The 12,711-nt window shown below is 28.0% G+C and overlaps 8 protein-coding genes across 8 annotated transcripts; 3 read left to right on the top strand and 5 right to left on the bottom strand.

Moving 5' to 3' along the window:
* Nucleotides 1-92: 92 nt before the first annotated feature.
* On the bottom strand, nucleotides 93-467 carry FG386_003256 (SOH1 family protein; the record flags this gene model as incomplete). Its single annotated transcript, XM_067342484.1, has 1 exon — nucleotides 93-467. One exon carries the CDS (start codon nucleotides 465-467, stop codon nucleotides 93-95), a length of 375 nt encoding a protein of 124 aa, XP_067198425.1.
* A 504-nt stretch (nucleotides 468-971) lies between these two features.
* Nucleotides 972-1,484, top strand: FG386_003255 (uncharacterized protein; the record flags this gene model as incomplete). Its single annotated transcript, XM_067342483.1, has 1 exon — nucleotides 972-1,484. One exon carries the CDS (start codon nucleotides 972-974, stop codon nucleotides 1,482-1,484), a length of 513 nt encoding a protein of 170 aa, XP_067198424.1.
* A 175-nt stretch (nucleotides 1,485-1,659) lies between these two features.
* Nucleotides 1,660-2,751, bottom strand: FG386_003254 (uncharacterized protein; the record flags this gene model as incomplete). The annotated part of the gene is made up of 1 exon (XM_067342482.1): nucleotides 1,660-2,751. One exon carries the CDS (start codon nucleotides 2,749-2,751, stop codon nucleotides 1,660-1,662), a length of 1,092 nt encoding a protein of 363 aa, XP_067198423.1.
* Nucleotides 2,752-3,122: 371 nt separating this feature from the next.
* Nucleotides 3,123-3,662, bottom strand: FG386_003253 (nucleotide kinase; the record flags this gene model as incomplete). Its single annotated transcript, XM_067342481.1, has 1 exon — nucleotides 3,123-3,662. One exon carries the CDS (start codon nucleotides 3,660-3,662, stop codon nucleotides 3,123-3,125), a length of 540 nt encoding a protein of 179 aa, XP_067198422.1.
* A 233-nt stretch (nucleotides 3,663-3,895) lies between these two features.
* FG386_003252 (uncharacterized protein) lies at nucleotides 3,896-5,986 on the top strand (the record flags this gene model as incomplete). Its single annotated transcript, XM_067342480.1, has 1 exon — nucleotides 3,896-5,986. The coding sequence occupies one exon, from the start codon at nucleotides 3,896-3,898 to the stop codon at nucleotides 5,984-5,986; it is 2,091 nt and encodes a 696-aa protein (XP_067198421.1).
* Nucleotides 5,987-6,008: 22 nt separating this feature from the next.
* On the bottom strand, nucleotides 6,009-6,591 carry FG386_003251 (uncharacterized protein; the record flags this gene model as incomplete). Its single annotated transcript, XM_067342479.1, has 2 exons — nucleotides 6,009-6,023; nucleotides 6,046-6,591. 2 exons carry the CDS (start codon nucleotides 6,589-6,591, stop codon nucleotides 6,009-6,011), a joined length of 561 nt encoding a protein of 186 aa, XP_067198420.1.
* A 202-nt stretch (nucleotides 6,592-6,793) lies between these two features.
* FG386_003250 (Ser/thr protein kinase) lies at nucleotides 6,794-11,325 on the top strand (the record flags this gene model as incomplete). The annotated part of the gene is made up of 2 exons (XM_067342478.1): nucleotides 6,794-11,270; nucleotides 11,300-11,325. The coding sequence occupies 2 exons, from the start codon at nucleotides 6,794-6,796 to the stop codon at nucleotides 11,323-11,325; spliced, it is 4,503 nt and encodes a 1,500-aa protein (XP_067198419.1).
* An 18-nt stretch (nucleotides 11,326-11,343) lies between these two features.
* FG386_003249 (relation to actin related protein 2/3 (Arp2/3) complex subunit 4) lies at nucleotides 11,344-12,258 on the bottom strand (the record flags this gene model as incomplete). Its single annotated transcript, XM_067342477.1, has 1 exon — nucleotides 11,344-12,258. The coding sequence occupies one exon, from the start codon at nucleotides 12,256-12,258 to the stop codon at nucleotides 11,344-11,346; it is 915 nt and encodes a 304-aa protein (XP_067198418.1).
* Between the last annotated feature and the right edge of the window lie 453 nt (nucleotides 12,259-12,711).

Genomic DNA, 12,711 nt, shown 5'->3' with positions numbered 1-12,711 from the left:
TCGATGATTACATTATACTCTGAAAACCAAAAAGAAATACAAAACTATAATATAAAATTATAAATGAGCAAATAACAAAGAAGCATAATGTTTTATAAGATAATATCATTGAAATTTATATCCTCCTTCTTTAAATCGGCATATATCCATTGAAGCGTTTGCTGGTGGCGAATTACTTGAATCACCTCCTCCTTCTCTAAACTTTTTCTAAAATCTTCATCCTGGAGAAGCCTTAACATTCTAATACAGTAAGGATACGAAATGTATTTATTGTACGGAAATTCAGACCAATATAATAAATACTTCAAATACCTTATAAACGACTTATCTTCAAAGTAGCCTTCTTTCGAAAGCCATTGGAGATAGTCAGGATTGGAAAGACATTGAACAAACTCCAATTCAAACATAAAACGTAAGTTTTTATTATCATCTTCAATTTTATATTGACTTTTGCTTTCAGTTAACATTCTTTATTTAATAAAGTACCAAATATAATACAAAGTACTAAAAAATACATAAAATTGATAATTGAATAAGAATAGGGGAAACTATTTTCCCAAATTCATATTATATAAATAAATTTATATTTCACTTTTTTTGTATAATTTTTAATACAAACATTACAAAGACAATCCAGCTAGGAAATTATTTTCGAATATTCAACTGCGACCGCCAAAAATTGTTCATTATAGATGCTGATAGTAAGCTGACACACAAAAAATAATCAATAGAAGATCACTCAAACATACTAAGGTCAAATTTTAGATTAAATAAAAACTTCTTTATTAAACAATATTTTTTACTTTATGTATATGAATTTCCACAAAATATTATAAGTATTTGATTTTGAATTAGCAAAATAATAGGACAAAAAATATATAACTTTATTTTTTCTTTCGAGTACAAATAAAATGAATCACTGCTACATATTGGAAATACAAGTATATATTAAATGTTACTTTTGAATTAAGATGATCATTAACAGAGCAATCACTTTCTCTATAAAAGCAGTATTCATATTGTTTTTGACGGCTGTAAATTTTAAAATAAACGAAAATGAGAAATCCAGTCTTACTTTAAACCATGTGTCATTAATTAGGTATAATAAAAATGCATGGGATATAATTAATGAGAATTATGAGGTCCACAGTAATACAAAAAAAATAGATGAAAATCCTATAAGTTTTTCACAGTATAAGATAGATCTGGAATATGATACACCCTTTACATCACAAATCAGCCAACTTACTCTCGTTGTACTTATTTTTGTTGTATTGATTTGTACCGTTTTGAGTATCGTTTGTTTCTATTACTCTATTCCAAAGGAGGAGGATTACGTTAAAACTGAAAGTGGTGGAATATATTTCGAAAATGAAAATAGACCAGAAGAGTACATTCCTTTATACAAGAAGAATGCGGAAATCAGAAGATACATTGCTACCGGTATATATTCAAAACTTGAAAAAAATGATTCACAAGTTTAATTCGAGAAAATAGCACAAATATAGGTATATAGGTTTAGATAGATAATTTTTTGAAAATCTATGTTGATATTTAATTTACTCGAGTAAATTATATATATTAATTAAGTATAACACTACTTGGTATTCTCTTATTTAGAAATAGCAATATTTTTCTTAAACACTAAACATTCAACACTTAATTCGTATTGAAATAACTTTCCTCGTTAGAATTATCTGAAGTCAATATAGGGAGCATGGTTGAATCAGTTGTAACTATATTTGAATCAGATATGCTTGTAGTTAGGCATGAAAGTGGTGCTGATTTATTACATAATTCAATGCTATTGCTGCTGTTATGGTTTAAATCAGTTGTATTTGATTTACATGAATTTAAATCCAAACTACGATAATATTTGTTAGTTACAGAACTTTGTCTGCAATTATAGATATCTGAACAGTTTTCAGAGAGTTCACTCTCACAGCATATATTGGTTTTATCCTCTATATAATTTCTATTCCCTACTTCATTGTGAAAATCATTAAAAAATACGTTAATATTTGGAAGATTGTGGCAACTATATATTTGGTCATGGAAATTTTCTGTTGAATCATCACAAAAATATCTATTACTCTGAATTGAATTATCAATAAAATCTTTGTCTTGTAAAACCACACTAGAAACGTAGCTATTCCATAATTTACTCTGTAAGCCTATAAATTCAGAAATGTCTCTAAGTAAGTCAGGATATAAAAGTAGTCTTTCATCATCAAGTCTTATTTTAAAATCACAATTACCTTCGATACAACAGTTTCTCAAACAGAAAGAGTCGTTCGTAATTCCTAGCGGTTGCAAAAATAACATCATCCAGTGATCAAAGCTATCTACCGAAGGTATAATAATATATAGAGAATTAGTATCTCTATCCCACTCCAACCTAAAATTTTTATATCCCGGGAAAGAATTGAATTCACCTTTTGAAGATGGATTGTTTAGTGTATTTAATGACGAATTTTCATCTCTAATTATTTGGTACCCATTTTCACTATAATTAACATTGTTTTGTGTATAATAATAGTTATTTGATTTTGAATAATATCTACCATTAAATTGGTTGTTCAAGTTAGAATCCGTATTAAATTGTATATTCTTATCATTCATAGGAAAATTCTCTTTCAGTGAAATATCTTCTTGATATGAATGTTCAATATCTTTATTTTGAAAATGTAAAGAATCAGAATCTAGGTTTTCCAAAAAGACTATTTCAGGTATTCCATTTTGAATATCCATCTTGATAAATTGAACTTTGAAGCGTTTTCCTTAATATCTGACCTCGATTTAGTTGATTTCTCAAGGAAATCTTAACCAAATTACTCTTATACTCTGCATAAAACAAATTTAGTATTCCACATTACCAGACTCTACACTTAATTTCGAGACAAAGAGTAAAGGTACACATACATTCTTTGGATCCTTAACAAATTATTGGATCTTTTGTGACAAGTATAATGAGATCTTAACTACTAGAGACGTGGATGCTATTTTCTGTTTGTCCACAAATAATTGTTTATGTCAGAAAATTGGGCGGGCAATTATAATCTATAAAAAATCCCATTTAAGTAGTAAACATTGCACTGTAAAATAAGAGGGATGAAAAAGGCTCAGTCTTTTGCAAAATTATGAACTGCTTCTGTTATTATTTTAATGTTAGAATTTCTATCTTCAATAGTGTTGCTAGATAACTCTAATATTTTATTCTCTCCAAATATTTCCTCAGCATCGTACTTCACAACCTTAAAAATTTCACATTCAACATTTTCTCTAATCTTATTTTCAGAATACTCCCTTAGTTTAAGTCTATCATATAAAATTTGTGTTTCTGAGCTAAGGCAAATCACTATATCAAACCATTCATTATTAATAAAGTCAGTTGAGTGGAAGTCCAAAATTATCCCAACGTTCTCCAAATTATACTTGTTTATTTTTGTTTTAAGATATCTACGAACTAGTCTTTCATCAAATATACTTGCATTCATTTTGTCATCCCATTCACGATAAAGTTTGTGTTTTTTTATAGCTTTTGATAGCTCAATTCTTTTATATCCATTTAGTTTTTTTGATAATTTCTTACAAAGTGTGGTTTTTCCAGTACCTGGAGTACCAATAACTAAAATATTTGGTTTTTTTGAGTAACTTTTCATTTTTTCTAAATGGTCAATACTCGCTTTTATATTTTGGCGACATAGGATGACTATTAATACCTGTCCATAATTCAGAGCGCCTAACGCGCTATAAATAGTTATTTTTTGACATGGCTACTAAAAAATAAAGGACATCTATAAAACTTTATAGTTATCTGACTTGATTATTTTCTGTAAGAATTAGTATTCATGGAAACTTGTTTAAACTGTAGTAGTAAATAGCTATATTTAATATGACTCAAAATTTGATCAAAATTACTAATGACCTACTAAAGGCTTGTGAAGCTGGAGAGTTAAGTCCAGTGACAATAATGAATGTCTTAAAGAATATAGACAAAGTCATTTCAGGAATTAAGAAAGAAACAATGGAAATAACACCTATTGATATATTGATTAGTTCTGATAACTATTTTGACTCTGAAGATACTAATTCAAAAATAAATTCAAATTATAGCGAGTCAGTTTTGAAATTGAGAGAATACGTTAGATTTTACTTGAAAATATCCTCAATAATTATGGGAACTATTTCTAACAGAAATGATGAATTACAAGGAAATAAGGTACTTATGAGTTGTTTAAATTCAAACAGAGAAAAGTTGAGGACATATGTTATTCAGTCATTTTTTAAATGGTTAAGAGACGATGTATTAATTAGAGAATACAGAAATATAAAAGAAAAAGGTAACTTTAATAATGTATTGAACTTCCCTGTGTCAGTAAGTACGTACATTATTAGATGTATATTATTAAGTTCAATAAAAAAAAGTGAGTTAAAGAGAATAATACTTGACAACAAAATGTGTGTGTCAAATCAAGCTTTCACTATCGAAGATTTATTATTGAGTAAATATATTAACAGATTCAAGGATTTAAGATGCTTTTTTTTAAAGCATATATATAACTTAATTCAAAAATGTATTTCTGGGAATATTAATAATCTTTTTCATACAGAACTGGATATTGAGGACGATGATAGTGTAGAAATATTAGATAAAACAACAACAATATCACTTAGAACTTATTATATATTAATTAAATTAGACGTTCCAAAAATAGTTGAAGAGCCCCAAGATAATAAAACCATCCGAAATGACTTGTTGTTTGCCTCAAATATGGTTGAAGATGAAAAATACACTAACAAAATCAAGAAATTTGAGAAAGACTATAGACTCATTTACCAAAAGTTGTGGCTGTCTTTTGTAAAGTTTATTTTGAATAAAAACAACAGTATTAACCAAACAGTTAGTGTACAGATTTTGAAGAATACTTTGGAATATGTTTCTGAAACCGTTATTCCTATTATATCTAATCCACTCGAGCTTGCTGACATTTTTAAGAGTTGTTACGATGGAGTTTACAATAGTGGGGATAGAATCGATGATATGGATAAACTATCACTTTCCGTTGTTTCACTATCAGGACTTTTTTATCTTATTACAAACAATAGATTGAACGAAAGCTCTTTTATTGAGAGCAATGACAATGAAAATATAAGTACAGGTTATTACCGTCGTTTGTATGAAATTATTAGTCCACCTATATTTTTTTTAAAAACAAGGGGTAAATTATTTAGCTTGATTTCAATATCGTTGATGTCACCACTAATTCCAATGACAGTTTTATGTTGTTTTATTAAAAAACTAATAAGGATTTCAGTATTTACAGCAACAAATGACACAGTTTGGTTAATTTCCTTGGTAAATACTCTAGTAAATAAACACAGAAATGTTTTATTTCCTATTTTATCACTAAATGAAAATGACAAAGATTACAACTTCGTTTCAGATATTCTCAATGAAGTTAATGGAGAACTATGGTCATACGGATCTGATATAAACTCATATATAACAAAAAATATAAATTTACAAAGCAACCGTAAAAACAATGAAGATGACTCCATTGTTACAGTTTCGAAAAATGACGAATTTAAAAAAAATATGGGAGCATACATTTCTGCAAATTTTGGTCTTTGGGAATTATATTTATTAAACAAAAGTGTAGTCCCAGTTATCCGTATCGTTTCCAACGCTTTAACACTAAAAGCAAGTAATGCAAACGTAAATCATCATATGCACAACTTGGACAATGAAGACTTGGTTGGATTGAGTTCCGAAGATGTATTGAAGCATGAAATATCATCTCAAAATGGTATTATAAGTACGTACTCGTCTTCAATTAAAAAAAACAAAAGAGAATGTGAAAATAGCAGTGCTATTATACCACACAATTATATGCAAGACATTGATCTTTCTTCATTTAGCATTAGTAAATCTTCAGAAAAGTTTTTCACTAGCTCAGATTCAGAGTTATTGGCTTTGATATAGCTTAGGCATTTTTCACAACAATCTAATGTTCTATTGTCTAAATCGTGTATAGAACGAACTGTAGACATAATACAATCTTGATTACAATGTGAAAGTTTTAGTAGATGGAAATATTCATGCATAACAACCTTTAGTAGTCTGACACTCATTTTTACTTCATTGATATCCTTTTGATATAATCTGTGCCCTGATATTATTGCTATTCCCTTATCCGGATCACTTTGTCCAAAAACATATTCATGATTATTGCTTGGATATATGTCCATGCTTGTGATTCCAAGTAGGGTCAGCTCTGGATGGGTCCCATCATCACCAAAGGTTTCTCTTATAAATTTTCGTTTTATACTAAATATCACCTCTAACATTGATTTTGTTGATATTTGTTGTTGGCTAAATTCTGATTCTGAGAAGTTAAAATTTTCTGAATAGTTGTTGCTCTTATTCAATCTAAATCTTCCTTCCATAGGAAAACACATATTAGGATCATCATACTTAATAATAATAGCCTTCGTTCCCGTTAATTCCCTTAAATTTTTTAATATAAAAGTCAGATTCCCAACATTCAGTATTGGCTCAAATGCACCAATAAGTACCAATAGAATCATCTGTATATACTCATTTCACAGATATCATAATTATGTATATTAGATCAAGTACACATCTCATAAAATCAAATAAAGTTATATGTTGTGCCAGTGTATATAAAATTGGTCTTTTTTCATGAATGTTTTGGCGGTAATTGAGTGTTGTTTTTATTTAAAGATTAACCTTTCATTACACAATTTATTGTTACTATGACATACTGTAATGGAAGAACATCAAAATAGAGATTTAATAGGGGAACTTGAATGCATTTTTAAAGACAGTCAGATCATTGTTCATGTCCTGGATTTTGGATTTCTTTCTAAAGAGAGTGTAAAGCTATGTGGTGTGTTTTCAACATTTTTGTTTGACAAAAGCAGTGGTTTAATTAAATTCGAAGATGAAACTGGTGAATGTGACTATATTTTTGATTCCTCTACTAACTCTAATCTGAGGAATATAAAAAAGGTTGGATCTTATAAGAATGAATTTGTAGCAACTCTTTTAATAAGTAATAACAAAATAATTAATTTACAAAATAATTTCGGAGAAAGCTTTGCCAAATATGATGAAGGCAGGACCCATTCGGAAAGTTTAAAAGTACCTAGTTTTGGTGACTCAAAGGATCTTGATTTTGGAATTAATGCTGAAAAAATAGGATTTAAGGGAGTAGAGGTGGAAATATCAATCAATAATTTATATCCAACTTCCCCATTTCGTGTTTATTATTCATCTTTCTACAACATAAAGAAGAGTGACAGAGAAAAAATAAAACTTTCTTCTAAAGAGTATTTTAGCAATAATAATGATAAAATTTACTCTATATCTGATTTTATAAATATTATTAAAACAAAACTGCATAGTATAACCAAAAATGAAGAGATTAGACTACCTATGTGCAACAATTTATGTAATATAGAATTCAACGACATTAGTGAGAAATTTAAAGAAAGAGATGAATATATTCAGACAAATGATTTAGAAGGCGATTCATATAGACTATGTTCTGGGAGATTTGAAGATAATTTTGAGGTGATTAAAGTACTAGGATTTGGTGGTTTTGGATCAGTTTTTATGGTTCGTGAGAAATTTGGTGGACAATGTGTATACGCAATCAAACAAATACCTTTAAGTTCTAAAAATAAACATGAGAATCAAATATTAATTAATGAGGCAGCTATGCTTGCATGTTTAAATCACGAAAAAATAGTTAGATATTACCACGCATGGGTACAAGAACCCGTTGATGATAATAATATATACATTAAAAACGACCTCTTAGATCGTAGTCTTTGTAGTTCATTTGCCCCAGAGTTGCTGTCACAATTTTCTGCAATAACAGCTAGGTACATAACAAATGAGTATTTACAAGTTAATGTTAATGATATGAAAGGTGTTAAAGAAGAAAAAGAAGAGAATATAAGAAGGTCTATTTATTTGTATATTCAGATGGAATATTGTTCTGGATATTCTCTTCAATTTGCAATTGATCAAGGACTATTGATTAATAACAATAAGTTAATTTGGGATATATTTTACCAAATTATTCAGGGATTGTCCTATTTACATGGAAAAGGTGTTATTCATCGTGATTTAAAACCATCTAATATTTTTCTACAGTTGGAGAACAGTCAAAATCATAATCTAGATGAGAATTGGTATATGGTTAAACTTGGAGACTTCGGTCTTACTACCTTTGTAAATATGTTTGAAGATTCTTCCCCTGATAATAATAATTTGAATTCATTTGAGAGAAGCAAGAAACTTTCTTCAGGAGTGGGTACATTATTTTACATGGCACCAGAACAATCAGAAGGGAATAATTACAATCAAAGTGCAGATATGTTTAGTTTGGGAGTGATATTATTTGAAATGCATTATCCCCCATTCATTACAGGAATGGAAAGGGTCAAAATACTTTCACAATTAACTACACATAAATCATTTCCAACAAATTCAAATATTCCTCCGAATGTCCAGAGTTTAATAAAGTCATTGTTAAGTGATGATCCAAATAAAAGACCGACATCAAATCAACTTCTATATAATGAATGGATTTTAAAACAGGCCAAATTGTATCTCCAAGTTCGTGAAACAAATAAAAGCAGTTCAAAAGATTTAGTTAGCGAAGGAAAAAGCAGCGAATATTGCTCTGTAAAAATATGTGATATTATCAGTAGAAATCCACATATCCATGAGAACAATCAAATATTAGATACACTATTTTCTCTCGAAAACAGATTATTAGACAAAATAAACTTTCAAAGTAAGACTAATTTGTCCTATCTTCTTTTTAGGACAAATACATACGTTTTTAAAGGAAGTGATTTAAGTTCTAATAGTCTAGTCATTATTCACAATTATTACAAAAAGAGATTGGAGTTGATAACGTTTATTAAGAATATATTTAGAACTCATGATGCAATAGAGGTTGAGATTCCTATTTTAATCCCAAAAAACAATAATAAGAATATAAGAATAGACGAAACTACTCAATATGAAATAAATGAAAACGATAATAACATTAGTATTAAAGACGACTATCTCATTTTTTTGGGTGGTGATAAAAATCATAACAGTCCACAAGTGAAAAACAAAAAATTTAAAAAAAACAAAAAAATTCCTCAGAATAAGGTAAAAAGTGAAGTAAGTGAAGACATATCCCCTTTCGAAAATCCTTTGACAGTTTTATTACTAGAAAAAACAGGAATTCCATTAATTTTGTGCAATAGCATTCTTAAAAACATGTCAGTTCAGTTGGGAGATGGACAGGGTATTAGACCAGGTGCAGTCATTAAAAGATTTTGTGTTGATTCTATTTATACTCAGGATAACTTCATAAATACGGTTTCAAATAATAATATGGAAATATTGGTCAATGCTCATCCAAAAGAAATTTTAATGGGGGCCTATGAGATTGTTGTTAAAATAAACGATAGAATTGGTGAAGAATTTGAGGATTATTCATTTGTTGAACTCCCAAAAAGCAATTATTCAGTAAATAGTAACATTAATATATTCCCTTTGTGGTATTACAACTTTGCTGTTTATTATGATGTAGAGATTGTAATTACAGCAATAAACACTTTGAAACCATATGAATTGCTTTTTGGAAGACCTATATTTGTTTGGGGAGATTCACAGTTATTTATTACCCTGTTGGAAAGTTGGATAGGCATTAAATATGATAAGGCAAAACATCTACAATTGTGGCTTCAAAGTATGATACCAAAGGGATTTTCAAAGAGAAAGTTTTTTAATATTCTTCAAAATATTACATTTACTTCTCTTGCTGAATATGCAAATTGTTACGGGTGTTTTGATATTGAAAATGAGGATTCAGATTCGGCAGACGTTGATATTAGTGACCAGATTGTTGCGTATTATTTGGGGTTAAAAATACTTTCTTACCCATCTATATTGGAGAAAGTAGTTGAATGTATACTATATATCATTGATGATTTTAAAGGCCTAATTAAAGATTTAGTGAATATAATTAACAAAGGAGCTTTTGAATTGTTTAATTTATTTGAGAATGAGAAGAAAAAATTTATCATTACATGTAAAAATGAGTATTATAAAAGAATTGCAAAGACGGTAAGGTATCCACTACATCTAAATTTAATAAACAATAAAAACACAACTTATAATATATCAAAATATAATGACAAGTTTTATAATCCTAAGTATTTGTTCAAAGATGAATTTGAAATAAATCATAAATTTATAACACCTAATTTATTCAAAGTTTTATACAGGATTTCACTTTTTAATAAATTACTTAGAAATGTGAATCTTGTTGTATCACAGAGTTACTTTGACCCAATGTTATTTTCAAGCAGCAATTTTTTTGAATCAGGTTTTTTTTTTTATTTATTCTCCAGAGAAATCAATAGTGAACAATATAATCAACCTCAATCTGTCAATAAAAATCTAAACGAATTAAGAAATAATCCAACCCATTCTATCTGTAAGGTTGGTTGTATAATGGATTTAATATTTGAAAACAGACAAAATTCAAACACATCACAAGTAATAACAAAGAAAACAAACATTATACTTCTCGTTAAAGGTGGAAGATTTGATAATTGGTTCATAGATACAAATAATAACAATGTTATTTTCTACAAAAACACAAATATAAACAATGGATCTGAAATAGTTTCTGCTGTAGGATTTGAGATCATACTTGAGAGAATACTATTCAAGTTATTAATTATGTTTAAATACAGGAAATTTATACCCAAAATATTAAATCAACAGGCTACAAATGATATAGCTTCCAACTTTTGTGTTAGTGTATTCATATATAATAATATTGTTAATTCAAAATTTCAAAGAAAAGCAGTTAAATTAAAGCAGATGTTGCTTTTAAATGGAATAAATTGCCAAAGAAACATCAATTATAGTGGCAATAATAGTAATAGCACTGATATCGCAAAACTAAAAAGTAGTATCAGGAATAAATTTCCTTCCTTAAATTGGATAGTTTATATTTTAAGAGCAAACACTAGTGAAACCAGAAAAATAATTGCAAACAATGAAGTAAATTCATCAATTAATGGCTCTTGTTCAACTGATTTTCAAACACAATCAAATACACTAGAAATTAAGTACAAACTCGAATGTTGTTCTTCTGAAAATCAAATAGTAATTCTCGCAAAAGAGTCAATTTCAAATCATTCTTTTTCAAGCAATTCAAGTAATTTGGAAGTTACCTTCGATAATGAGAGTTCTGTAGTACAATTTCTCGTTAACTTTTACAACTTTAATAGTTAGTTAAGTAGATTTTTTATTCTATTTTTAGTTTTGAGGGCTTTTAATACAATAGCATCTCTTCCTATGGAATCATTTAATTGGGAAGAGAGCATGTTATTTTTACCTTTAATTAATTTATTATCAGTATCTATTCCCTTCCTTGAGTCTTTAATTTCTTGAATTACTTTAATTTCTGACTCTAATGCCTTATTGTTTTCTGTTTCTTCCTTATTATCAGCTACTTCCTTTTGACCATAAAATGTATTTAAATCAACAAATTCAAGTAATTTTCGAATATAATACCTTGAAAAGAAAGTAACTTTAAGGATTTTATCCTGTATCTGTCTATCAATATCCACAACAAATTTTAATATAAAGTGAATAATATCGTATTTACCCATGTTTTTATTTCCGATAGTTTTATTATAATCTGCAATACTTCTATTAAACCCGAAATTAAGAAGTTTATTTGTAATTAAAAAACTAATGTCAAAACCATCTAATGGTTTTTTTCTGACTATTCTCAAGTGGTCAGAATTCTTCTTCATGAAAATAGTGAGTTGTCTAAACAAATTTCTTTCAAACTCACATTTTAAGAAAAATTTCAAACTTATTCTTACACTATCTATACAACTTTCAATGAAACAATACTCTCTTGAATGGCGATAAACGTAAAAAGTCTTAACCAACTCCACTTTATCGTCTCTATTAAATACTTTATTTAAATTTGAAATATATGTCTCATCATTATCCAATTTATTTTTGTTGTATTCAATTTGTTCTATAAATGGAACAGAATACATGTAAGGTAGATTTAATTGTAAATAGAACAAACACAACTCCTTATTTAATGTGTTAAATAGTCTTCTTAAGTATGGTAATAAAGGTGCATTTGGATCAGTATCTTTTATTTCTATTTTCTCCGTGTTCATTTGAATAATGTTGCAGCTTAATTAGGAAAGCAATTAAATCATTAGTCCCCGCACAAGTAAAAACCACTTGAATACTCCCAAAAGAAAACACAAATAAGTTTCTATTAACTAAAACGCACAAAAGAAAATTAAATGTATATAAATACATTAAATCATAAAAACAGCGAGTGCGCACATTTCCCACGAATAATTGTTTGTTAGAAATACCAAGTTTATTATTGAATGTAATTCAGTTTAGAAAACACACAAAAATTCATATGTGAGCGACAAATATCACTTAAATATGACACATAAAAAAAATTAAAAAATAATTCATTATATATTAAATAATAATAGTCCAGAAATAGTTTTTTTTTTAAATCATCCCCTCTCGGAATTTATTTTCATAACCGCGAAACTTAGTATTTTTTTTCTTTGTGAAAATAGAAAGGGGATAATTTGAAAAAAAAAAAC

The sequence above is a fragment of the Cryptosporidium ryanae genome (genome assembly GCF_009792415.1).
Source record: "Cryptosporidium ryanae isolate 45019 chromosome Unknown contig_68, whole genome shotgun sequence".
Lineage (NCBI taxonomy): Eukaryota > Apicomplexa > Conoidasida > Eucoccidiorida > Cryptosporidiidae > Cryptosporidium > Cryptosporidium ryanae.
The sequence above is the reverse complement of the archived record's forward strand: the minus strand, read 5'-3'. Positions and strand labels throughout refer to the sequence as shown.